Below are 27219 nucleotides of genomic sequence, written 5' to 3'. Positions count from 1 at the left end.
GAGTAGTTGTGGTGTACACTTGAGTGGAGGCGTGTTTACGCAGCAATCGCCGACATAGTGTGACTGAGGCGGAATTAGGGGAACCAGCCGCATTCGCCGAGGCAGATGGAAAACCGCCTTAAAAACCATCCACAGACTGGCGGCACACCGGACTACAATAATCCGCCGGGCGGATTCTTGCCGGGGACTGGCACGCCTTCCCGCCCGGAAAGCAGTGCGTTAGATCGCACGGCTAACCAGGCGGGCTAACTGTCATAATACTTGCAGTGGATCCTGATGCAGTTTGGAATTCCTGTGTGATGGTCTGGATAGATGTCTGCCTATTACACATTACGACCCTCTTCAAAAGTCGGCGGTCTCTGTCAGTCAACAGACGAGGTCGACCTGTACACTTTTGTGCTGTAGGTGTCCCTTCACATTTCCACTTCACCATCACATCGGAAACAGTGGACCTAGAGATGTTAAAAATAGGAGTGTGGAAATCTCGCGTACAGACGTATGACCAGGTGACACCCAATCACCTGACCACGTTCGAACTCCGTCAGTTCTGCGGAGCGCCCCATCTGCTCTCTCACGATGTGTAATGACTACTGAGGTCGCTGATATCGAGTACCTGGAAGTAGGTGGCAGCACAATGCACCTAATACGAAAAACGTATGTTTTTGGGGTTGTCCGGATACTTTTTATCACATGGACAACGCAGTGGGTTATGTCCTTCATTAAACGATTGAGAGCAGCGTCATTTGCGTAAGGTTGTCAGTGCTAACAGAGAAGCAGCACTGCGTGAAATAACCGTAGGAATAAATGTGGGGCGTTGCGAACGTATCTGTTGGGACAGTGCGCCGAAATCTGGCATTAATGGGCTATGACAGCAGACGACTGACGCAAGTGCTTTTGCTAACAGCACGATATCGCCTGCAGCGTCTCTCCTGGATTCGCGACCGTATCGATTGGGCCCTAGACGTCTGATACACCGATTTCAGTTGGTAAGAGCTGACGGCAGGATTCGAGCGTGGTGCAGAACCCACGAAGGCATGGACTCAAAGCACTGTGCAAGCTGGTGATGGTTCCATAATGATGTGGTCTGTGTTTATACGGAATGGACTGGGTCCTCCGGATGCTCGGCTACATGGAGTCCATTTGCAGCCATTCATGGACTTGATGTTCCCAAACAAGCACGGAATTTTTGAGGATGACAAAGTGCCGTGTCACCAGGCTATAACTGCTCGTAATTGGCTTGAAGAATGTTCTGGACAATTCTATCGAATGATTTGGCCACCCAGACCGTGTGACACGACTCCCTTCGAACATATATGGGACATAATCGAGAGGACAGTTCGTTCACAAAATCCTGCACCGAAAACACTGTCGTAGTTATGGACGGCAATAGAGACAACATGGCTCTATATTTCTGCAGGATTCTTCCAACGACTTGTTGCGTTCATGCCACGTCGAGTTACTGCACTACGGCGGGCAAAAGGAGGTCCGACACCATATTAGGAGGTGTCCCATGACTTTTGTCACCTCAGAGTACATTTATTGTGAAAAGTAAGGTGCCATGACAGTCCCTTAGGGTACTCCGAAGTTACTTTAACGTCCGAAGATTTCTGTCTGTTGCGAATGACATGCTGTGTTGGGTCTGCTGGAAACTCTTCAGTCCAATCACACACCTGGTCCTATATTCCATGGGCCCATATTTTGTTCATGAGTGTGGAACTGTATCGAACGCCTTCCAGTACTCAGGGAATACAATGAGCTTTAGTAAGACTTTATGGTGAAAACCGCAATAACGAGAAAACATCAGTATCACGAAACGTGAGTAGCAGGTGGCGGAGGAAGCGAGTGAGGAACTGGCCGAGGCAGGGGGCCACCCCCGCTGGAAGCGGAAGTGAGTCTGCTGCCGGGGCGCACCCCACCCGCGGGCGAGCAGACACGCACATCCGGCGCTGCGCCCCGCGCCACGCCGCCACTCCACTACCCCGGCGACACGCATCGTTACGTCAGCCGCAGCGCGCAGCAGCACGGCACAGCGCCGCGCCGCCGGCGTCAGTTGCGTCACGGCAGCCGCACCGCCAGCGTCGCCGCGGCTACCGAGTTAACAGGCTGCCGTCCGTACGCGTCTGTTACCGGCGACCTGCTGCAGAGTTTCAGTACCGTACCGCAGCGATCGGGTGGGACGTGACAGTGTAAATCGCCACTCTGCTGTCACGCTACGCGTTTTTTCTAGTGTTTACTGTTGTAGTCGAAATGTGTGTTAGACAATAGCACATTATAGGCTGTTGTCGGTTATTCATTCTGAGGTAAAGCGAGTCTCAATGTTTACTGTGTGACAGTAGAGACCTTAAGATCCCAGTGTTACTTTGCTGCAGTTCATCCATTCGAAAGTGAGGAGCGTACTAGTGCTGAAACACACTCTTGCCGGCAGCAGCACAAGAGGCAGTTGAGCCGCCTGTGTTCACAGGCCGTGAAGAAACACGAGACGTCTCGCGGCTCGCAGTGGAGTTAAGGAAACGCACATCCCTCCCCCAGCTGCTGTTGGCAGCAGTGTAGTGCACGGGCGGTCTCCAGAGCGACGCTCGCAGAAAGGGAAGCTCGCTCGCTGGGAGATATCTGGACTTGGCGCGCGTCCCGCTGGGGTAAGCCGCCGACGCGTGACGCGGCTGCCGATCGCTCCGTGTCCAGCTACACGTGCCGCTTGTCCACTTCAGAACGGACCGGTGGCACATGCGCTTGTCCTTATCGACTGATGCTGGTTAACGTAGCCCACGATGTATCCGTAATATGAAACGATGGAGTTATTTGTGCTCACAGTGAAAGTGCTCGATATAACGTAGATCGGCTCTACAGTGGGTGCAGAGGAAGTCGAGAGTGCCCGGAATGAACTTACGTTGGCAGAGGCCATGGTGAAAGTGACGGTTATCGAGGTGAAGCCATGCAGCCCGGAGGAGTCGCCGCCGTGTGCAGAGGCGGAAGGCAGGCGAGCCAGCGGCGGGCCGGCCCTGGCGCGCCGGCACTCGCGGCGCCTGGCGTCGACGCGAGGACTCTCCTCCAACAGCGACTACCTCAGCAAGCGGCGCCAGCACGGCGCCCAGCCCGAGGACAGCGTCCGCCACAAGATACACTTCTTCGAGCAGGAGGCGCGTGCGGGACGCCGTAAGTACATACCACACAGTTCACTCCACCTTCACATTCTTTGATGATGATGATGATGATGATGATGTTTGGTTTGTGGGGCGCTCAACTGCGCGGTTATCAGCGCCCGTACAAAGTCCCAACTCTTACTCAGTCCAGTCTCGCCACTTACATGAATGATGATGAAATGATGAGGATAACACAAACACCCAGTCATCTCGAGGCAGGTGAAAATCACTGACCCCGCCGTGAATCGCACAAGGGATCATGCATATTCTTTGAAAAAAAATGTTCAAATGTGTGTGAAATCTTATGGTACTGAACTGCTAAGGTCATCAATCCCTAAGCTTACACACTACTTAACCTAAATTATCCTATGGACAAACACACACACCCATGCCCGAGGGAGGACTCGAACCTCAGCCGGAACCAGCCGCACAGTCCATGACTGCAGCGCCCTAGACCGCTCGGCTAATCACGCCGGCGCACGTTGTTTGAGTCATCAGTCTTCTCTGGTACTATAGAAGATATTCCCTAATGTTTTAACAGATTTCCAGTCACCCTGTCCCCTCTTCTTATCAGTTTTTTTTTCAGGTAAGTCTTTCCTCTCCCATTCTTCCCAGAACTTTCTCATTCCTTTCCTTATCAGTTCACCTAACTTTCAACATTTTTCTCTAGCTTCTAATCTCTTATGGCCTGGTTTTCCCACAGTCCACGTCTCACTGTCGTACAATGCTGTCATACAATAGTACATTCTCAGAAATTTCTACCTCAAACTTAGATCTATGTTGCACGCTAGTAGACTTCTCTTGGCCAGGAATACCCTTTTTGTCAGTGCTAGTCTGCTTTTTATGTCCTCTTTGCTCCGTTCGTCATGGGTTATTTTCATGCTTAGGTAGCAGAATTCCTGAACTTCATCTGCTTCGTGACCATCAATTATGATGTTAAGTTTCTCTCGCTGTTCTCATCTCCGCTGCTTCTCATTACTTTCGTCTTTTATTTTCACAAGTCCGTCTTCATCACATAGATTTCTTTACACTTTATGACCGGTTTGGTTTCGGCTTATCGCCATCTTTAGATCTGTTGTAAATATAAATATTTGAAGATGGCCATAAGGCGAAACCGGTCATAAAGTGTAAAGAAATCTATGTGATCAAGAAGGACTTGTGAAAATTAAAGTGCTAAAAATAAAATGATCGCGGACTCACATACAGACTTTATGTCTTCAATTCATAACTTTCGTCTTTCTTCGATTTACTATCAGTCCATATTCTGCACTCATTAGACTGTTCATCCCATTCAACAGATCCTGTAATTAGTTCACTTTCACTGAGGATAGCCGGCCGTAGGTGGCCTAGCGGTTCTAGGCGCTGCAGTCTGAATCCGCGCGACCGCTACAGTCGCAGGTTCGAATCCTGCCACCGGCTTGGATGTGTGTGATGTCCTTAGGTAGGTAGGTTTAAGTAGTTCTGAATTCTAGGGGACTGGTGACCTAAGAAGCTAAGTCCCATAGTGCTCAGAGCCATTTGACCTATTTCACTGAGGATAGCAATGTCATACGAGAGTCTTAACACTGATATTCTTTCACCTTCAATTTTAATCCCAGTCTTGAACCCTTCTTTTAATTTTGTCATTGCTTCTTCGACGGAAAGGTTGAAAAGCAGTATCGAAAGACTACATCCCTGCCTTACACCCTTTTTAATCTGTGCACTGCATTCTTGGTTTTCCACTCTTATTCACTTCCTTAGTATTTTACTTACTAGTGGAACGAGTACGTATCTTTCATACTCACTCCACTTTTAACTGCAGTACATGTGTCAGACCAGATACAAAACTTAGACTGAAAATTTCTTAGCAAACAGAAATGACACTAAAGTTTTTATGAGGTCTGGGTCCGTAGCGTTATGGTAATTATTGAATGAAGTCGTTCCGCATTTGCCTGTTAATTGCGATTGCAGTTACGACAGACAGTGTCAGTGACTCAGAAAGCAAGCAGTCACGAAATAAAATACGCAAAGATAAAAAAATTAAATGACAAGCCTTGAAAACTCAAAACATAATGGTACTTACGTGCTATGTTGCAAGCAATTCTTCAACATTGTGACATGCTGGAACATACTTTCCAAAAGTCTAAAACCAAAAACAAGGTATCTCAAAAGATATGCTGCAATTTTAATGTATTATAGCATCCAAAATAATTAACATATTCACACCATGTTTGGCTTATGTGACACTCTATCTCGCAAAGTTTTTATGACATTCAGTCTGTCGATACGCATGCGATAGCATCGTACCTAATTGTTCGAAAAATCCGCGCCTAAAAAAGGCATTTTCTGGTGCTCGTGTCACGGGTTTAATTAGTGGTAAAAAGGAGCGTCATGGATTTTGGATAGCCCTTGGCCCAGAGACCATTTGTATACCCAACAGAAGGATCATCTTAGTATCACTAGCCTACAGAACAGTGTCAAAGCATAAATATTACACACTTTCTCCCGCTTAGGCAAATGAGAAAAATCAGCTAGTTCTTTTTGGATTTGATGTGGCCTGCGGCAAGCCTTAAGTGGTTTTTGGAAGCATCATTAGTTCATGGGTAGTTACTCGGAAAACCACACAAAAATGCAAAACTGATTTTTCTACTATATTTTCGCCGTTACCAGCGGACGAAAACCCAACCAAATATACCAAGACGGCTATGGACAGCAAATGGCTCCAATTTTTACGAAGTATTCCCAAAATTCCGTTCTCAAACAACCTTGAAAATTTTGTTGGTAACTTCATCCGTTTCCAAGATACAGATATTCAAACTTACTGTACTTCTACACTTAAAATGCGGTACCAGGCGAGATCTAAATAATAAGTAACAACAGTGAATTGATCACATTTTAACGATATGTTATCTAGGCATTCATCTGGAAGATCCATCTCCCCGTTTTTAAGATCTTTATTAGGTATCGAGAAACACCTCACAAACTTGTTTTTCTGGGCACCACGGCTGTGCACAGAAAACAGCTGTAATTCTTACGATGTATTCCTAAGATCTCGATCTCGAATAAACTTGAAAATTTTCTTCATGTGTTTATCCGTTTCCGAGGTACAGAAGTTCAAAGTAACCATGCTTGTACATTTAAAATAATCACGCAAAATCGGGTGTGAGATGAAAACGTAGTTTATAAGGCGATGTAGCACGGAGGAATATGCTGTTATCTGTTATTATCTGAGAACCATGCGAAATTTTTGCTCGTAAAATACGGTCTGAGGTATAAAAAGTAGTTTTTTGTTATTTCAAACCACATAAGTAATCCATCTAAATCACATTTCTTTTCATGTGAGTTACATGCCCTGCTGCGGCAGGAAAAAAAAGGGAACCAGCGGAAAATGCTCCTGTTGGAGCACAAAAAGTGTGAATTTGTTTCTGTTTATTTAAAAAGCTCTGAGTGAAAAGTGGGGTAGCAGAAGCCTGATTCTACCTTCGTCAGCACATTTAAAAATTTTACCAAAAATGATATCATGCGCACATATTCGCGGTTCTTTATGCTGACAGAGAAGAAGACTATGGCAATAGGAAAGACAAGAAAAGTAATAAATACTGGAAGATAGTAGACAGTAGTTATGTTATAGAAAGAACGAAGGAGGCAATGGCAGTGCGAGAGAAAGAGAGGAAACAGCGGCAGTGGAGCGTAGTTGACAGTGACAGAATAGTTCTAGGAAAAGAGTGAAGGAGACAGTGACAGGGGGAGAGGAGTAAAAATAAAAAAGTGAGAGAGAGTCAGTGGTAATGAAAGACAGAGTATATGTCAATGACAACGAGGAAGAGAGAGATAATGACAGTGAAAAGCGACATCAGAGATAGGGATGAAGGAAAGAGAGAAATGAGACAGTAGCCGTAAGAGAGAGCAAGAGGGAGACAGAGACAGTGAGACCAGGCTGTATCAGTAAGGCAGAACGAAGGGGACAGTGGTTGTGACACAGCAGACAATGACGGACGGACGCAAAGAGATAATGAATTGGACTGAATGAGTGAGTGAAGAAGGGCATCTGGGGATGGACGGGTATGAGCGACTTACAGCGGTAGGCTAGTGTGTGTGTGAATGAGTTACAATAAGGGGAGCCTGCGGGAGTTTGAGGTTAGTTGCATGTTAAAAAAAAGCTTGAATATGTTCTCTAGTGGAAATTTTTTGGGGTATTGAGGAAGGTAGAATGAGGTAGCTGATACTCCAGTTTTCAAACAGAACCTTTTAAATAAGCAGGAACATACTCGCATTTTTTGTGCTCCGATAGGACCATCTTTCCGCAGCTTCCGTTCTTTTCCCCGCTACAGCAGCACATTTAACTTATATGAAAAGAAATGTACTGGCCAGGGAAATACAGATAGTTTACTTATGTGAAACTGATAGAATGTAAAAGTAATTTTACACCTCTGACTAGATTTTACGTGCAAAAAAATTTTGGATGTGCTTCAGTACTATAACAAGGGATTCCCATAAAACAACGGAGACACTTAACAGCAAATTTCTCCATGCTAGGTCATTTTACAACTACGTTTTCACCTCATACAAGATTTTACGTGCGTATTTTACGTGTACAAGTGTGGTAAATTTGAACCTCTTTATCTCGGAAACGGGAAAAGATACAAAGAAAATATTCAATGCTTTTCGATCTCGGAATCTTACGAATTGGTCGTAAAGGCTACAGCCATTTTCTGTGCGTAGCCATCTTGGAATCCTCGGCTGTCTTTTGGTCCGCTGGAGACGGAGGATATATAATAAAGATAGCTTTTGTGGGGTTTTCCGAGGAACTACCCATAAGTCGCATCAAATCCACGGCAGACCACATCAGTTCAAAGGGAACCACCCGATTTGCTGCTTTTGCATAAGCAGGAGGAAGTATGTAATGTTCACAGTTTCAAAAACTCTTGACCCTAAATTTCTGTCAGTAATAGATCCCGAGGTATGAGCAATGGAAAATTCCGTTTTTATGAGAGGCGTTTTTTAATGAGTTAGGTACGCACTCTGTTGCAAGCATATCGATATGTCTCAATTTTACTGTCATACAGGGTGTTTCAAAAATGACCGGTATATTTGAAACGGCAATAAAGACTAAACGAGCAGCGATAGAAATACACCGTTTGTTGCAATATGCTTGGGACAACAGTACATTTTCAGGCGGACAAACTTTCGAAATTACAGTAGTTACGATTTTCAACAACAGATGGCGCTGCAAGTGATGTGAAAGATATAGAAGACAACGCAGTCTGTGGGTGCGCCATTCTGTACGTCGTCTTTCTGCTGTAAGCGTGTGCTGTTCACAACGTGCAAGTGTGCTGTAGACAACATGGTTTATTCCTTAGAACAGAGGATTTTTCTGGTGTTGGAATTCCACCGCCTAGAACACAGTGTTGTTGCAACAAGACGAAGTTTTCAACGGAGGTTTAATGTAACCAAAGGACCGAAAAGCGATACAATAAAGGATGTGTTTGAAAAATTTCAACGGACTGGGAACGTGACGGATGAACGTGCTGGAAAGGTAGGGCGACCGTGTACGGCAACCACAGAGGGCAACGCGCAGCTAGTGCAGCAGGTGATCCAACAGCGGCCTCGGGTTTCCGTTCACCGTGTTGCAACTGCGGTCCAAATGACGCCAATGTCCACGTATCGTCTCATGCGCCAGAGTTTACACCTCTATCCATACAAAATTCAAACGCGGCAACCCCTCAGCGCCACTACCATTGCTGCATGAGAGACATTCGCTAACGATATAGTGCACAGGATTGATGACGGCGATATGCATGTGGGCAGCATTTGGTTTACTGACGAAGCTTATTTTTACCTGGACGGCTTCGTCAATAAACAGAACTGGCGCATATGGGGAACCGAAAAGCCCCATGTTGCAGTCCCATCGTCCCTGCATGCTCAAAAAGTACTGGTCTGGGCCGCCATTTCTTCCAAAGGAATCATTGGCCCATTTTTCAGATCCGAAACGATTACTGCATCACGCTATCTGGACATTCTTCGTGAATTTTTGGCGGTACAAACTGCCTTAGACGACACTGCGAACACCTCGTGGTTTATGCAAGATGGTGCCCGGCCACATCGCACGGCCGACGTCTTTAATTTCCTGAATGAATATTTCGATGATCGTGTGATTGCTTTGGGCTATCCGAAACATACAGGAGGCGGCGTGGATTGGCCTCCCTATTCGCCAGACATGAACCCCTGTGACTTCTTTCTGTGGGGACACTTGAAAGACCAGGTGTACCGCCAGAATCCAGAAACAATTGAACAGCTGAAGCAGTACATCTCATCTGCATGTGAAGCCATTCCGCCAGACACGTTGTCAAAGGTTTCGGGTAATTTCATTCAGAGACTACGCCATATTATTGCTACGCGTGGTGGATATGTGGAAAATATCGTACTATAGAGTTTCCCAGACCGCAGCGCCATCTGTTGTTGAAAATTGTAACTACTGTAATTTCGAAAGTTTGTCTGCCTGAAAATGTACTGTTGTCCCAAGCATATTGCAACAAACGGTGTATTTCTATCGCTGCTCGTTTAGTTTTTATTGCCGTTTCAAATATACCGGTCATTTTTGAAACATCCTGTAAATGCGCAGTACCAAGTATGACATATGTATGTAGTCGGTGGAATGTGTGAAGAAGATGTTCATCATTCGTTTCACAACCACCACCACGACAATGCGTCAGGCGGTAATGATAGTATTTGAAAGAAACGAAAATACTGGTAACTTATGGAATAATTGTTACAATCGTATGAAACAGCGACTACAGTAATATCTTGTTAAAAATAATTTAGTGTCATGACTGAGGCACAATTTAACCAGCTGTTTTTACCCCACAGTAGTTTTAATTCCCCCCCCCCCCCCCCACTTTCCTCTGCTGTTGATATTACCCTATACTCATCTGACCATAAATCCTCGTCTTCTTACCATTTTACTTCCCTGACCTCTACTGAATCTAGATTGAACCTTAGCACTTCTCTTTTCAGATTCGAACCCAAGACTTTTTCATTACTATTAAATGGCGCTATCCTTAGACCACCGGTTCTTACAACAGTAAAAAAAGTAATCAACAGCGAATCCAATATTCAGACGCTAGATTGTTCGACCAACGGTGGACTAAAAAATTATATTTCAAATGTGTTCTGTGTCAGAAACCATTGGAAATAAGGAACTGGTCCGTGAGACTTATAATGTGGAAGCGTGGTTGCTCACCAAGAGGTTCCTGGTAGTCGTAATAGCGCGTCAGGTGCGGGACTGCTTTCCGGTCGAGAACTCTGTCGTTACGTTGTGATACGTTTCATCAAAATCTTTATTTACAGTGGCAGTGGACGTGCAGGTTCCTACAGATGTGTCCTCGCGATCAGCTGGGAACTATCTTGTGTGAGGTCTGACACAAAAGGAAGGAAACAAGAGCTACAATTTTATGTGCTTGCCGGGCACACCTAGTGATGGTTGCTTGCAAAGTGGACCCAATTTATTCCAGAAGTGTCTACATTTGTTCCTTCCACTGATCGGAACATTCTTGCATAATAATTTCCGTAAGGCTGAGCAGGACCTCTACAGTTTTTTGCTTCCAGCCCAATACATAATCGTGTGTGCTGTAAAGCCCTCGTTCACCACCACGGAGTTGATCAACTTTTTATGACACTTACCTAAGTGGAAGAACGTACACTATCTGATCAAAAGTATGAGGACACCTGATAGTGGACATTAGTATGGAGTGTGTCCACATTTGCCATTTTGACGTCGAACTCTGCTGTAGACACTTTCAGTGAGGTGTCTGAATGTCTGTGGAGGAATGGCAGCCCATTCTTCGCCAAGAGCCGACAAGGTAGTGATGATGGACGTTGCAGTCTGAAGAGAGGTCGACATTGTAACTCATCCTAAAGCTGTTCAGCTGTGTTCCAGTCGCGACTCTGGGCATGTCAGTCCATTTCAGGAATATTATTGTTCACAAACTGTTGCCTTACAGACGATGCTCTATGACAGGGTGCTTTTTCAAGTTGATATAGTCGTCATCTCCAATTTGTCCTCTACTGTACATTGTACACAGCGCTACATAACGTGTCTATGTCCTTTCACATTTGGTGTTTTCTTAAATTTGTCTACGAATAGAACAGAGTTCGCCGCCAGAAACGCTGTTGTTGTTCTTAGGCGTATTTCAGTTGTTATATGACGCGCCAAATGTCTAAAGATCGTCCATTTCGTCCCAGTCTTACCTCAATACATCTTCAGCTTTAATCCCATTGCGCAAAAGAGAAAGTTTTTTTTTCAAATCGACCGGGTTTTTTGCAGTAATTCCTAAATATACACAACTCCCCTAACGAATCGTAGCAAAATGTGATCACGTGGGTCGAGACAGTATCAGCACATCGTCATTCCCGGCATAACCGAACAATTGTACTGGTTCGGTTACATTCAAATATCCCGAGCACTGCGGTGGCAGTGAAGTTGAGCACCATCCATCTAAAAGACAAAATAAGTCCCTAGGCTCTAGCTGACGCGTAAGTTTTCGGTAGAAACGAGATGGGTGAAACTATTATTGTGACGGCAGTAGTCTAAGTCGAAAAGAACTCCGCGGCTGCTCACCGACTAATACTTGTTCAGTGGTGTGTCTCTCTTGTGGTACGCAGAAGTACACGAATTTTCTTCGTCCGACATGCTAATATCGCGGCGGCTGACGTACTTTCTCAAATTAAATATTGCGCATAAATGAACGCTTAAGATGAAGATGACCACCACAGGTTGCAATGGGCGTTTGCAAATTTTAAGCGCAGATTTAATACCCTTTTCATTCCAAGACAGTCTGTTTGATGTCAATTTATTCATTCCTGTCGAAAATACTTTATTCGTGTTAGTTACGAGTGTTTCGGTGTATCACAAATATTTTTTTTTATAACCAGGAATTAGAAGCAACTGCTTAGATACCAATGTTTTTGTTCTGCTTCATTGCATACATGAAGGTTCAATGATCTGCAACACACTGTATCACTTTCTTTTCTTAGAGTGAGATTTCTCCGACATGTGACTGCCAAGGTGGATCTCTCCTATCTGCGCCAACACGCGCCAAACGTTGCTGAGCCACAGCAGGACGATCTCAAGAAGTATAATTGCCTGTTCTCTTGCAGATCGAGGAGATGTCTTTAAATCAACTAGGGCAGGCGCTCTTCCGATATGTCCTCTTAATCTGCCAAGCTTCGGATTACACAATCAGATGTCGAAACTAATCTTTTCCAACAAAGTGATTGGAGAAGCACCGGTTGTTGTTGTTGTTGTGGTCTTCAGTCCAGAGACTGGTTTGATGCAGCTCTCCATACTACTCTATCCCGTGCTAGCTTCTTCTTCTCCATGGACCTACTGCAACCTACATCCTTCTGAATCTGCTTAGTGTATTCATCTCTTGGTCTCCCTCTACGATTTTTACCCTCCACGCTGCCCTCCAATACTAAATTGGTGAGCCCTTCATGCCTCAGAACGTGTCCTACCAACCGATCCCTTCTTCTAGTCAAGTTGTGCCACAACTTTCTCTTCTCCCTAATTCTATTCAATACCTCCCCATTAGTTATGTGATCTACCCATCTGATCTTCAGCATTCTTCCAGAGCACCACATTTCGAAAGCTTCTATTCTCTTCTTGTCCAAACTATTTATTGTCCATGTTTCACTTCCATACATGGCGACACTCCATACAAATACTTTCAGAAAAGACTTCCTGACACTTAAATCTATAGTTGATGTTAACGAACTTCTCTTCTTCAGAAACGCTTTCCTTTCCATAGCCAGTCTACATTTTATATCCTCTCTACTTCGACCATCATCAGTTATTTTGGTTCCCAAATACCAAAACTCATTTACTACTCTAAGTGTCTCATTTCCTGATCTACTTCCCTCAGCATCACCTGATTTAATTCGACTACATTCTACTATCCTCGTTTTGCTTTTGTTGATGTTCATCTTATATCCTCCTTTCAAGACACTGTCCATTCCGTTCAGCTGCTCTTCCAGGTCCATTGCTGCCTCTGACAAAACTACAATGTCGTCGGCAAAACCTCAGAGTTTTTATTTCTTCTCCATGGATTTTAATTCCTACTCCAAATTTTTCTTTTGTTTCCTTTACTATTTGCTCGGTATATAGATTGAATAACACTGGGGATAGGCTACATGTCCGCAGCTCGTGGTCGTGCGGTAGCGTTCTCGCTTCCCGCGCCCGGGTTCCCGGGTTCGCTTCCCGGCGGGGTCAGGGATTTTCTCTGCCTCGTGATGACTGGGTGTTGTGTGATGTCCTTAGGTAAGTTAGGTTTAAGTATTTCTAAGTTCTAGGGGACTGATGACCATAGATGTTAAGTCCCATAGTGCTCAGAGCTATTTGAACCATTTTTTGATAGGCTACAGCCCTATCTCACTCCCTTCCAAACCACTGCTTCCCTTACATGCCCTTCGACTCTTGTAACTGCCATCTGTTTCGGTACAAATTGCAAATAGCCTTTCGCTCCCTATATTTGACTCCTGCTACCTTCAGAATTTGAAAGAGAGTATTCCAGTCAACATTGTCAAAGGCTTTCTCTAAGTCTAGAAATGCTACACACGTAGGTTTGATTTCCATAATCTATCTTCTAAGATAAGTCGTAGGGTCAGTATTGCCTCACGTGTTATAACATTTCTACGGAATCGAAACTTATCTTGCCCAAAGGTTTTTCCATTCGTCTGAAAAGAATTCGTGTTAGTATTTTGTAGCCGTGACCTATTAAACAGATAGTTCGGTAATTTTCACATTTTACACCTGCTTTCTTTGGGATTGGAATTATTATATTCTTCTGGAAATCTGAGGGTATTTCGCCTGTCTCATACATTTTGCTCACCAGATGGTAAAATTTTGTCAGGGATGGCTGTCCCAAGGCTATCACTGGTTGTAATGGAATATTGTCTACTCCCGGGGTCTTGTTTCGACTTAAGTCTTTCAGTGCTCTGTCAGACTCTTCACTCAATATCATATCTCCCATTTCATCTTCATCTACATCATCTTCCATTTCCATAATATTGTCCTCAAGTTCATCTCCCTTGTATTGACCCTCTATATACTACTTCCTCCTTTCTGCCTTCCCTTCTTCGCTTGTAACTGGTTTTCCATCCGAGCTCTTGATATTCATAGAAGCGGTTCTCTTTCCTCCAAAGGTTTCTTTAACTCCACACGCCCCACACAATTGCAGAGCCTCCACCAACTTCAACAGTCCCCTCCTGACAAGCAGGGTCCATCGATTCATGAGGTTGTCTCCATATCCGTACACGTCCAATCGCTCTATACAATTTGAAACGAGACTCGTCCGGCCAGGCAACATGTTTCCAGTCATCAAGAGTCCATTTTTGGTGTTGATTGCCCAGGCGAGGCGTAAAGCTTTGTGTCGTGCAATCATCAAGGGTAAACGAGAGGGTCTTCGGCTTTGAAAGCCCATATCGATGATGTTTTGCTGAATGGTTTGTCACAGCGATGTTGGAGATTTGATGTTTGACCGGATTCCCGATATTTATGATACACTCATGAAATGGTCATACGGGAAAATCGCCACTTCATCGCTACCTCGGATATGCTGTGTGCCATCGCTCGTGCGCCGACTATAACACCATTTTCATACGCGCTTAAGTCTTGATAACTTGCCATTGTATCAGCACCATATCCTTGTTGCCTTACATAGGCTTTGCCAACCGCAGGACCGTCTTCTGCCTGATTACATATCTCTGTATTTGAATACGCATGCGTATACCAAATTCTTTGGTGCTTCAATATATATACATTGCGAGACAGCCTGCGTTCTTAACATCGGATTCCGCATGTAAGTAGCCCAATATTGTAATTAGATCTGTTGTCAGTCGCTGTGTCTCTTTCAGGTGGTCCAGCTAAAAATGGAAAGGCTTCCAAAATTCCGACAATGTGGATTCAAACTTTTGCACAAAGGTTAAACATTACTGATTTTGTAACTTTTAGATAGTAAAATAAGAAGCCCCTGTGTTTCGGAACCATCTGTGAGTTCTATCATGAATGCCGGTGACGCTTGTTCGTGCGTCTGTGTTTCGGTACCATCTGTGAATTCTGTCATAAATGTCGGCGACGCTTGTTCGCAAGCTCAATTTAACTCAGCAAACATTTAAGTTTTACGGTGTAGTCTGCAGTAAATTTTCATCACGTCAGAATACAATATCAAATTTTGGGAAAAATTACAAGGGAACGTATTTGGACGACTGGCTTTGGTACCTGGGCAAGTATCAACTGTTCAGTTACTGATCACAATAGGTGTCACGCTGTGCATCATTAAACGTAAATGTTGCCTGACATTGATCGTTGGGATGTCCGATGGTGTAGGTTCCGCTACCTGTCAGAAAGTGTGTTCTGACTCGGTGCACATTCGTTGGCTCGTTACGGGTATGTGACGGCAGTGTCGCATCTGCATTTGTGTTGCAACAGTGAGTGTAATGGATGCGTGTAGTGCAGTTTTCTGTTTGTGTTAAGATGATGATGACGATGACGACGGTGAGGATGAGATAAGGCGGAGGGTAAAATCCAGTGCCGGCACGTAACCTACTCCTCTCGAGTAGCACCAAGGGAGATGCCGAGCTTGAAGTCAACAGCTTTGCATTCCCTCATTTTTGAGACGCTGCGGTGGGATCTGAAATTTAATCCATGACATTGATGTAAGAACTGGTGCTTAAGGACTTGATGCCACCACCTCTCCTTCCATTACTATTCAAAGGTTTTTAACGACATTAGACGCATTTGGGCATTGAAATGGAACAGTTGGCAACAGGTGAAAATTTTTGCCGTACTGGAACTCGAACGCGGATCTCCCGCTTAATGCGAACAGTCGCCTTAGCCGCCTCGGCCAGCGGAGTACGCTTCCCATCCTATCCAAATTCCCAGCCTGTTACACACTACTAGTGTACCATCACTTATCCATGAACGAGTCGCAATTTAGGACTCCACCAAGAGATAGGGCTTCGTGCGTTCTTTAGGACATGTCCGATAGAATAGACACCACACACGCACACAAACACAAGCACGCGCGTGCGTGCGCGCGCGCACACACACACACACACACACACACACACACACACACACTAAAGCGCCAAAGACACTGTTACAGGCATGCACATTCAAATACAAAGGTATATAAAAAAGCAGAATACGGCACTGCGGTCGGCAACGCCAATATAAGACAACAAGTGCCTGGCGCAGTTGTTAGATCGGTTACTGCGGCAATAAAGGCAGGTTATCAAGATTTAAGTGAGACTGAACGTGGTGTTATAGTTGGCGCACGAGCGATGGGACACAGAATCTCCGAAGTAGCGATGAAGTGGTGATTTTCCCGCACGACCATTTCTCGAGTGTACCGTGAATATCAGGAATCCGGTCAAACATAAAATCTCCGACATAACCGTGGCCAGAAAAATATCCTGCAAGAACGGGACGATCGACGACTGAAGAGAATCGTTAAACGTGACAGAAATGCAACCCTTCCGCAAATTGCTGCAGATTCCAATGCTATGCCATCAAGAAGTGTCAGTGTGCGAACCATTCAACGAAACATCATCGATATGGGGTTTCGGACCGAAAGTCCCTCTCGTTTACTCTTAATGACTGTACGACACAAAGTTTTACGAGTCACCCGGGCCCGTCAATACCGACATGGGACTGTTGGTGACTGGAAACACGCTGCCTGGTCGGACGAGCCTCGTTTCCAGTTGTATCGAGTGGACGAATGTGTGGGCGTGTGGAGACAACCTCTTGAATCCATTGTCCCTGCATCAGCAGGTGACTGTTCAAGCTGGTGGAGGCTCTGTAATTGTGTGGGGCGTGTGCAGTTGGTTCAAATGATTCAAATGGCTCTGAGCGCTATGGGATTTAACATCTGAGGTCATCAGTGTCCTACAACTTAGAACTTCTTAAACCTAACTAACCTAAGGACATCACACACATCCATGCCCGAGGCAGGATTCGAACTTGCGACCGTAGCAATGGCACGGCTCCGGACTGAAGCGCCTAGAACCGCTCAGCCACCGCGGCCGGCTCGTGTGCAGTTGAAGTGATTTGGGACCCCTGATACGTCTAAACACGACTCTGACTGGTGACACATATGTAAGCATCCTGTCTAATCACGTGCATCAATTCATGTCCATTGTGCATTCCGACGGACTTGGGCAGTTACAGTAGGACAATGTGACACCCCACATGTCTGGAATTGCTTCAGAGTGGCTACAGGATCACTAATCTGAGTTTAACCGCTTCTGCTGGCCACCAGACTCGCCAGACATGAACATTATTGAGCATATCCGGGATGCCTTTCACCGTGTTGTTTAGAAGAGATCTCCACCTACTCCTACTCTTACGGATTAAGGGAACTGCCCTGTAGGATTCAAGGTGCCAATTCCCTCCAGCACTACTTCACACATTAGTCGAGTGCACGACACGTCTTGTTGCAGCACTCCTGCTTGCTCGCGGAGATCCTACACGATATTACAGAGGCGCACCAGTTTCTTTGACTTTTCAGTGCGCGCGCGCGCTCGTGTCTATGTGTGTGTGTGTGTGTGTGTGTGTGTGTGTGTGTGTGTGTGTGTGTGTGTGTGTGTGTGTGTGTGTGTGGCTATCCTTCCATTGCCGGCCAAACATTAGCAGTTAAAATTTCGCCCACCACCTGAATTCATACCGGCTAACCTCCAAGTCGGGCGCCATCGCGAAGGTGTGTGTCAGCGTATTGCTCTACGCGGTCGAGTTGTGAGTTATTAAATGCACAGCACATGTAAAATATGGGTTAAGTAAATGCTCCAATGATCACTCAGAAAACATTTTATTTGCTGGCGGTGGTCGTATCACATCGAAACACCAGGATATACATACGATTTCGAACGCCCGGTTCGCCATCTGCAGCATCCATTTACGTGTAGGTGAAGCATCACCAATTGTTCGTTGAGTGTTCCTGTATAATACTATTTGAAAATAAAGAAGATTCGTGATAGCCAATTACACTATGTGATCAAAAGTATCCGGACACCTGGCTGAAAATGACTTACAAGTTCGTAACTCCTCCATCGGTAAGCCTTGATAACAGCCTTGATAACAGCTTCCACTCTCGCAGACATACGTTCGATCTACTGCTAGAAGGTTTCTTGCGGAACGGTAGCGCGTTCTTCACGGTGTGCTGCACTGCGGAAAGGTATCGATGTCGGTCAGTGAGGCCTGGTACGAAGTCGGCGTTCCAAAACATCCCAAAGGTTTCCAGAATGAGATTTTCACTCTGCAGCGGAGTGTGCGCTGATATGAAACTTCCTGGCAGATTAAAACTGTGTGCCCGACCGAGACTCGAACTCGGGACCTTTGCCTTTCGCGGGCAAGTGCTCTACCACCTGAGCTACCGAAACACGACTCACGCCCGGTGCTCACAGCTTTACTTCAGCCAGTACCTCGTCTCCTACCTTCCAAACTTTACAGAAGCTCTCCTGCGAACCTTGCAGAACTAGCACTCCTGAAAGAAAGGATATTGCGGAGACATGGCTTAGCCACAGCCTGGGGGATGTTTCCAGAATGAGATTTTCACTCTGCAGCGGAGTGTGCGCTGATATGAAACTTCCTGGCAGATTAAAACTGTGTGCCCGACCGAGACTCGAACTCGGGACCTTTGCCTTTCGCGGGCAAGTGCTCTACCATCTGAGCTACCGAAGCACGACTCACGCCCGGTACTCACAGCTTTACTTCTGCCAGTACCTCGTCTCCTACCTTCCAAACTTTACAGAAGCTCTCCTGCGAACCTTGCAGAACTAGCACTCCTGAAAGAAAGGTTATTGCGGAGACATGGCTTAGCCACAGCCTGGGGGATGTTTCCAGAATGAGATTTTCACTCTGCAGCGGAGTGTGCGCTGATATGAAACTTCCTGGCAGATTAAAACTGTGTGCCCGACCGAGACTCGAACTCGGGACCTTTGCCTTTCGCGGGCAAGTGCTCTACCATCTGAGCTACCGAAGCACGACTCACGCCCGGTACTCACAGCTTTACTTCTGCCAGTACCTCGTCTCCTACCTTCCAAACTTTACAGAAGCTCTCCTGCGAACCTTGCAGAACTAGCACTCCTGAAAGAAAGGATATTGCGGAGACATGGCTTAGCCACAGCCTGGGGGATGTTTCCAGAATGAGATTTTCACTCTGCAGTGGAGTGTGCGCTGATATGAAACTTCCTGGCAGATTAAAACTGTGTGCCCGACCGAGACTCGAACTCGGGACCTTTGCCTTTCGCGGGCAAGTGCTCTACCATCTGAGCTACCGAAGCACGACTCACGCCCGGTACTCACAGCTTTACTTCTGCCAGTACCTCGTCTCCTACCTTCCAAACTTTACAGAAGCTCTCCTGCGAACCTTGCAGAACTAGCACTCCTGAAAGAAAGGATATTGCGGAGACATGGCTTAGCCACAGCCTGGGGGATGTTTCCAGAATGAGATTTTCACTCTGCAGTGGAGTGTGCGCTGATATGAAACTTCCTGGCAGATTAAAACTGTGTGCCCGACCGAGACCCGAACTCGGGACCTTTGCCTTTCGCGGGCAAGTGCTCTAGTGGTAGAGCACTTGCCCGCGAAAGGCAAAGGTCCCGAGTTCGAGTCTCGGTCGGGCACACAGTTTTAATCTGCCAGGAAGTTTCATCCCAAAGGTGTTCTATACGATTCAGTTCAGGACTCTTCGCAGGCCAGTCCATTATGGGGATGTTATTCTGGTGTAACCACTCCGCCACAGGCCGTGCAATATGAATAGGTGCTCGATCATGTTAAAAGCTGCAATGGCCATCCCAGAATTGCTCTTCAACAGTGGGAAGCAAGAAGTGCTTAAAACATCAGTGTAAGCCTATGCTGTGATAGTGCCACGCAGAACATCAAGAGGTATAAGCCCCCTCCATGGAAAACACGACCTCACCATAACACTACCGCCTCCGAATTTTACTGTTGGCACTACACACACTGGCAGATGACGTTCATTGGGCATTCGCCCTGCCATCGGATCGCCAAATTGTGTACCGTGATTCGTCACTCCACACAACGATTTTCCATTGTTCAATCGTCCAATGTTTACGCTCCTTACACCAAGCGAGGTATCGTTTGGCATTTACCGGCGTGACGTGTGGCTTGTGAGCAGCCGCTAGACCATGAAATCCAAGTTTTCTCATATCCCGCCTAACTGTCAATAGTACTTGCAGTGGATCCTGATGCAGTTTGGAATTCGTGTGTGATGGTCTGGATAGATGTCTGCCTGTGCCACATTGAGATCCTCTTCAACTATCGCGGTCTCTGTCAGTCAACAGAGGAGGTCGGTCTGTACGCTTTTGTGCTTTACGTGTCCCTTCACGTTTCCATTTCACTATCACAAAGGAAACGTGGACCTAGGGATGTTTAGGAGCGTGGAAATCTCGCGTACAGACGTGTGACACAAGTGACACCCAATTACCTAACCACGTTCAAAGTCCGAGAGTTCCGCGGAGCACCCCATTCTGCTCTGTCACGATGTCTAATGACTACTGAGGTCGCTCATACGGAGTACCTGGCAGTAGCTGGCAGCACAGTGCACCTAATATGAAAAACGTATTTTTTTGGGGGTGTCCGGATACTTTTGATCACATAGTGTATGTGAATACCGTCTGGTTTATATTCGATAGGAAATTCGAGTGAACATCTATCTCCATTGTGTAAAGAACTAGAACTAACTGTGTTAAACATTCTTAGTATCCAACTGTCTCTTCTTCCAACGTGTTATTTCTGAAATATCACTCTCTAGAACCATGTGAAAATGTGGTGAAACACCGTAGCAGTAGTAGGATTAATTTGAAACACTGGAATGAAACGTCTGTGACATAAATGCTGTGGGTCACGCACGCTTTGGAATCAGAAATATAAAGATATTCAGTCCACGGTTTGGATGCGCAGCACAAAAAACTGTTATGTGTCTACTAGCTGCACATTGAGCTTTCTAGAATTTTGCGTACTCTGATCAATACCGCTACCCAGTTTCGAACAGAGTAACGTCTAGGTTCTGCGGTAAGCACTTAACAGAAAAAAAATATTGTCCTCAATCAACACAACTGCAAACTGGCATTTCCAGCAGAAGTATGGATAATACAGCTTACGAAGGTCGCCTGAACAGAGAAGTGCAACTTCTTGAAGAAACGATAGGTTAATCATATTTATTTCACCCAGCAAAAGAACGCAGTCCATTTTTGGTAATCGAGTGGATGATGTGTTTCTAGCTCAGTAGGCTAATCTGCGCCGGACAATACGGATAAACTTAACGACAGCTATGACTAAGTGTTCATATAGTTCATATCTGAAGAGATCTACGAGGAACTTCAAAAAGTAAGTTACACATGTCGACCCACGCTGTGACCATTGCGCATCAAGAGTGGCGCACTGCCAAAAGAGAGTAGATGTTCCTGGTTTCCTTCAGAGACAGTTCTCTTGCGTTACGAATAACAGGAGCATCAGAGTGTTCGGGTGAAATGGTACGGCAGCTGGAAACGTAAAGATGAAGTACGTGGGGCAGTACGATTGTTGTGAACCGAGAAATTATGGTGGTATATGGACCAGATGCAATGGTGCGTCCAGCCGTAGCGAAATGGTTTTAACAATTGGACCACTGTCACGCAGATGTGGGTGATTCAGATCGGACGGGAAGACGATTGAGACATTGACTTCGACAGACCACAGTGTCCTGGCAGTCGTGGAACTGATTCGTAGCATTCGCAAGTTTTCCAACGATGAGATCGTTCATACAGTGGTTTTCGAATGACCCCGTTACCTAGGAGCGGATTTCTGTTGCCAAAAAACTGAACGACTGGTAGAACGTTCCGACCGTTATCTACTCAAACTTTGTGACTATATTGAAAAATAGTGTCATGTATCTGTGACACTTAAATGTTGCTTGGCCTTCCGTAATGATGTGTGACATACATTTTGAACTCCCCGGTAGTGAGAGTGAGCCGACGGCAGGTTCTTGTAATGCTAACTGGCGTATCCTCTTTTGATTTTAAATTAAAGAAAAGTTTTTACTTCCTAATTAAAAAAATTATGGTGAATTAAAGCAACAGGAAAATTTCTTATAACAAACGCTCAGTGGGAACGTATAAACGAACTTCGTTATTAGCTAAAATTCTAAATATTACGTGGGAAAACCGTTAATTAATAATGAGGAATAGTATGAAGTCAGAGAAAAAGAGTTTTATGACGTAGCAAGTCAATAAGAAAGGGGAGGGTGGTCGGACATCCCGAGACGGCAAGCAATAGCTGATTTCACACCGGAGAGAAGTGCAGAGGATGAAAATTGCAGAGTAAGACCAAGGCTTGACTGCAATAAACAGTTTAAAGTGAATATAGGTTTCCGGTAGTTATGTATAGGTAAAAGGGCTTGTACAGGACAGAGTAGCTTGGGAAGCTGCATCAAAGCAGTCTTCGGACTGACGATCACAATAACAACAACAACAACAACAACTTCCTAATATCTAAGAGGGAGTTGATACAAGGAACAACTGGTGTTAGGGAATATTTTGAATCTGAATTTTCTTGTTCATCAAATGTCAAGAATGAAGACCGTGATTTGTATCAGCGTAGATTATCTGCAAAAATGTCGCCTCAGAACCACCGGATAATGGAAGAGACGAAGTGATGAAGCTCGTAATCCTGCAATCACTGGTATTCAAAAGGTAGCGATGAATGTAAATGTACAATATTCCAAATAGACTTTTCAGCTGGGCATTATGATGGGTTGGGTTGGGTTGTTTGGGGGAGGAGAGCAGACAGTGAGGTCATCGGTCTCATCGGATTAGGGAAGAACGGGGAAGGAAGTCGGCCGTGCCCTTTCAAAGGAACCATCCCGGCATTTGCCTGGAGAGATTTAGGGAAATCACGGAAAACCTAAATCAGGATGGCCAGACAAGCGATTGAACTGTCGTCCTCCCGAATGCGGCAATATGTTGGCACATTTCTTTTAACCCATCACCATGCAATATAACCACAGCAGAGTAATATTGAAACAAAAATGAGTCTGGTCGGGGGGGGGGGGGGGGTCGTACTACTTGACACAGTCTACAGTAATTAGGGACAGAAAATGCTGGAGACACGTAAGCTGCATTGCTGACACGTCATGCATATTTCATAAATCGGCTGCGTAGTTTACGATCTCACGAACGATGAAGCCTGTGCCATCTTGAGTGAGTCAAAAGTAAAATGAAATACTGAGAAAAAGCGTACTAACTGAAACATTTTAGAACGCTCATTTGAAATCAGTAATCGAATTTTTTGACAGAGACACTTCACAACGATTACTTGCATCGTGATTTCAAAAGTAAAATTAAAGAAAAAGCAAGATTTGTAGTAATATCGAAGCAAAAGGGAATAATGAACAAGAATAGATTTCGAAACGCTAATTCAACCATCTGATGGATCATCCTGTGACCTATTGGACCAAGCCTGCGTTAAGCACAGTGGGATTCTTAAACAGTTATCGATAAACTTCTCGGTAGAGCGACAGGTTCGGCCACAAAAGAAACCAATGCTGTGATGACTAGCAGAAACAATGCGATGTGTCGCTAGCGTAAAGTTCTGACTTTGTGCCCTCAAAAGAAAATAAAACTGAATAAACAGGCAAAGAAAGTGAATACACTCAGGCCGTGTCGATCACTGCCGTTATTTTCGTGAAAAAGTCTGTCATGTAGGGTAAATCAAGGTGATATGGTGAACAAAAAATTTGGGCCTCGTAGAAGACAAGAAATTGTTTATTTAAACAAAATAAAAACACTCTCTTATCACAAAATAGATAAGTAACACATTAACAGTACCACATCCTCTTTAAGGCACCACAAAAGTTTAAAAAAATACTTATTTTTATCAATTTCACCATTTCACCCATGTATATGGGTGAAATGGCGAATGCCCTTTGGGTGAAATAGTGGACTTATTTCCCCTGCTTTTTGCCACATACGTCACACATAGATTCATATTTTGAACAGTATTCATGCAGCCAACGTTGGCAGCCAATACATTTGATCCAATCCACATCATTTTTAGTGCAACTGTACAGTTCACCGCACAACAACACTCTTCATCATCCGCGTCGTCATCATCGTCTTGCAAGCGGATATCCAGCTACGAGTCGGATTCGGTGTCAGTGGTAGACGCTTTTCGTTTCTTAGGCTGCTTCTTTTTGATAATTCCTTTGGTAGTCTCTATGGTTACGGTTTTTCCTTTGGTTACGGTTTCTCCTTAGGTCCTTTTTTTAGCATTTGCTCTACTCTTCACTGACTCATTTTGTCGTTTTCTGTTTCGCAGGTTGTCGATATTTTCTGGAGAAGTCAAAACCTCAGCTAAAGCTCTGGATTTCTTCCTTGCAGATGCAACTTTATCTAGGATAGGTATCGGCGAATTATGGTCCAAGAGTTTGCCAGGTCTTATTTAAGATTCTTCTGTTGCCACTGTAGAGATTATATCTGTTTGCTTCTGATGAAGACTGCATGTTTTCCTGTGGATTTTCCACCTGTTGCAAACAGCCCAGTTGTAGTGAAGCTTGTATGTGTTCAAGTCCCTGATCGTTATCTACGTCTGCAGTTGCTTCTTCCGAAGGATTAGGTATCTACTGCCAGTGCGAACAACTTGGTCGAGGTGAAGTAGGTCTGTTTTCATTTCGTTCGTTGTTTTCCTGATGTTGGTCTGAAGCTGATGTTAAAAACGCGTATTCGGGGATGATATCAGGATTCATTTTTATTAGTACAGTTCTTACTAATTAGCGTTTCTTCTTTCATTTATATCTTATATTTACGTGTTGTGTGTAACGCACTAATCAGCATTAATAGAGTCACACACATGATTGAAAACAGTCTGAAAAAATTCGGATGTTTGTCAGTTTCAAACCTGTGCATAGTATGTTGGTAGCACTTCGTCGCCTTGCCTGTTATGCTGTATAGCAGACCTTAAAGCTGTGCGGATCAGCATAATGAAAAGGCGAGGAGTCTTGCTCGTTTTGTCCGTGACTGTACCAAAATAAAAGCTTTACACTTTACGCATAAGAAAAGTCCTTCACCGTATCACCCCTGCCCGAGTTCACAATTTCTCCCATTTGATATGGGTGAAGCGGTGAATAGCACGGCAAGAAGTTCAAAACACTAGACGCAACGATTTCTAGGTTATGTAGTACATAAGCAGTATAAGAAGGCAGAATATATTAAAAATACCCCGCGGACTACGCTACGTGAAGTAACATCTACAAATGCATGCAGCATATAAAAAATTTTAGCATCGAAAACAGTTTTGTACAAAGTACTTACAATTCTTAAAACGGAGCTGGTTTTCAACACGTGCACACTGCACAGATGATCAGAGACTGTTGGCATGCAGACATACAGAGACATCTGTTTAACCAGTAAAGAATTAAAGCAATTCACCATTTCACCCGATTCACCATATCACCCTGACTTACCCTATATGTATTAAATAGAATTGCATAAAAATATGTAGTCGACTTCGGTACAGGTTGTGCCTCTCCGCTCCCAAACCGAGTATCACATATCGGTCCGGTGAGTCTCCATTCATCTTCACTAGTTTAGCAACGAACGGCATTCAATACACACTTAGTCCAGTCTCGCCAGGCGTCGCTAGAGATGTTTGAGCTCGCTTAAGCTGCCTGTATCTGCGACATTACTGCAGTTTGGTTACGGGTCTAGATCTGGCGTCTTTGATGTCCTAGTGGGGTGGGTCGCGTTAGTGCTGTATGCAAACGACACGACTCTGTACCCGAAGTGTCTTAACGCGAACGTCATGCGCTGATGGCTACAGATGGCATGCGTTGCACAGGGAGCCTGGGCCATTAAGTGGTGCGTAAAATATAATGCCACAAAGAGACAGGCACTGATAATTAAAAGAAAAAGGGTGCCTGCTATCTTCAACCTCTGTGGATCATGTCAAGCCCCATCCCAAGGTCTCGCACTGCAGAATATCTGGGAGTGTCTCTCGATGGACACATCACTTGGGGACCGCATATAAGAGAAGTCAGGACAAAGCACATGGCTTTGTACATCCACCGTCGGAGGGTGGCACGGAACTTAAAGTTCCACTGCCACACCCTCAACGTGCTATGCTCGGCTGTTATTCAGCCGTTGATTTGAATCTCCTCTCACTTGTCCACCGAGACAGTTGGACCGGATCTGAACCGGTGACACTGTGTATTAGTAAACTGCCACAAAAATGAGCACTTGGCTCACCCCTCCTTCTCCCAGAGCAGATATTCCTCCTTCCCTCCCTGAGTCCCTGCACGCCCTCCTCGGTTGTTTTCCTCTCCCATCCCTTCGCTCCCCAGCATTCCTGCGGCGCCCCCCCCCCCCCACCTCATTCCCCTTTCTGTCCCCTCCTCCTCGCCTTCTTTCCCCTTCTTCCCATTTCCTATGCCCTCCCCGCCCCTCCCTTGCATATCCTCAAAGGTTTTTATTCGTTATCAGTGTGCTGCGTTAGTGTTGTGTTTCGGTGCCATTACACAGTGTCATTTAGTGATGTGGGTTTAATTGTGTGCTCGACCGGTTTTTCGTCCATGACAGTCCCTTGCTTCGCCGTCCGTCACGTGGCTGTTTTACTCATTCTACGAACGTTTATGCTCCGGCCATACTTTGCCTGGTGCCTTTTAATGTAGTGTGTGGTTTTTTTTGTGTAACATACTTTTTTACATTTTTATCTCCGATTTAAAGTCACCACTTTGTATGACCTCTTTTCTTCTGTTCCGCCTTTTTTGTTTCTGTATTCCGCCATGTTATCTCCTTTATACTGTTTTTAAATATCTTCCTGTCTATTGATGTCTCTTGGCTGAAGAGCAACGCTTATGCTGCTGTCAGCCTGCCATGATGGTGAATGGAAATGACAATAAAGGGAAAAAACAAAGCACTTGGCAGACTACAAGCGCTATTCCCGGTACTAAACCGAAACCACCCTACCCTCACACTACAGTATTACGCTGTACAATAATGAGCCAAAACATTGTGACGACTACCCACCGCGAGGATGAATGTCTCCTTGTGGCG

General features: G+C 45.1%; 1 protein-coding gene across 1 annotated transcript in view; it reads left to right on the top strand.

Annotated features, from left to right (window-relative positions):
* The first annotated feature begins 2077 nt into the window (after positions 1–2077).
* Positions 2078–27219, top strand: part of LOC126156726 (uncharacterized) — a 51524-nt gene continuing 26382 nt past the window's right edge. The window contains exon 1 of the mRNA XM_049916329.1: positions 2078–3153. Coding sequence (XP_049772286.1) covers positions 2901–3153 — 253 coding nt within the window. The 5' untranslated portion in view covers positions 2078–2900. The remainder of the gene's footprint in view (positions 3154–27219) is intronic.

This window comes from Schistocerca cancellata, chromosome 2, assembly GCF_023864275.1.
Source record: "Schistocerca cancellata isolate TAMUIC-IGC-003103 chromosome 2, iqSchCanc2.1, whole genome shotgun sequence".
NCBI lineage: Eukaryota > Metazoa > Arthropoda > Insecta > Orthoptera > Acrididae > Schistocerca > Schistocerca cancellata.
This window is presented reverse-complemented; position numbering and strand designations above follow the sequence as displayed.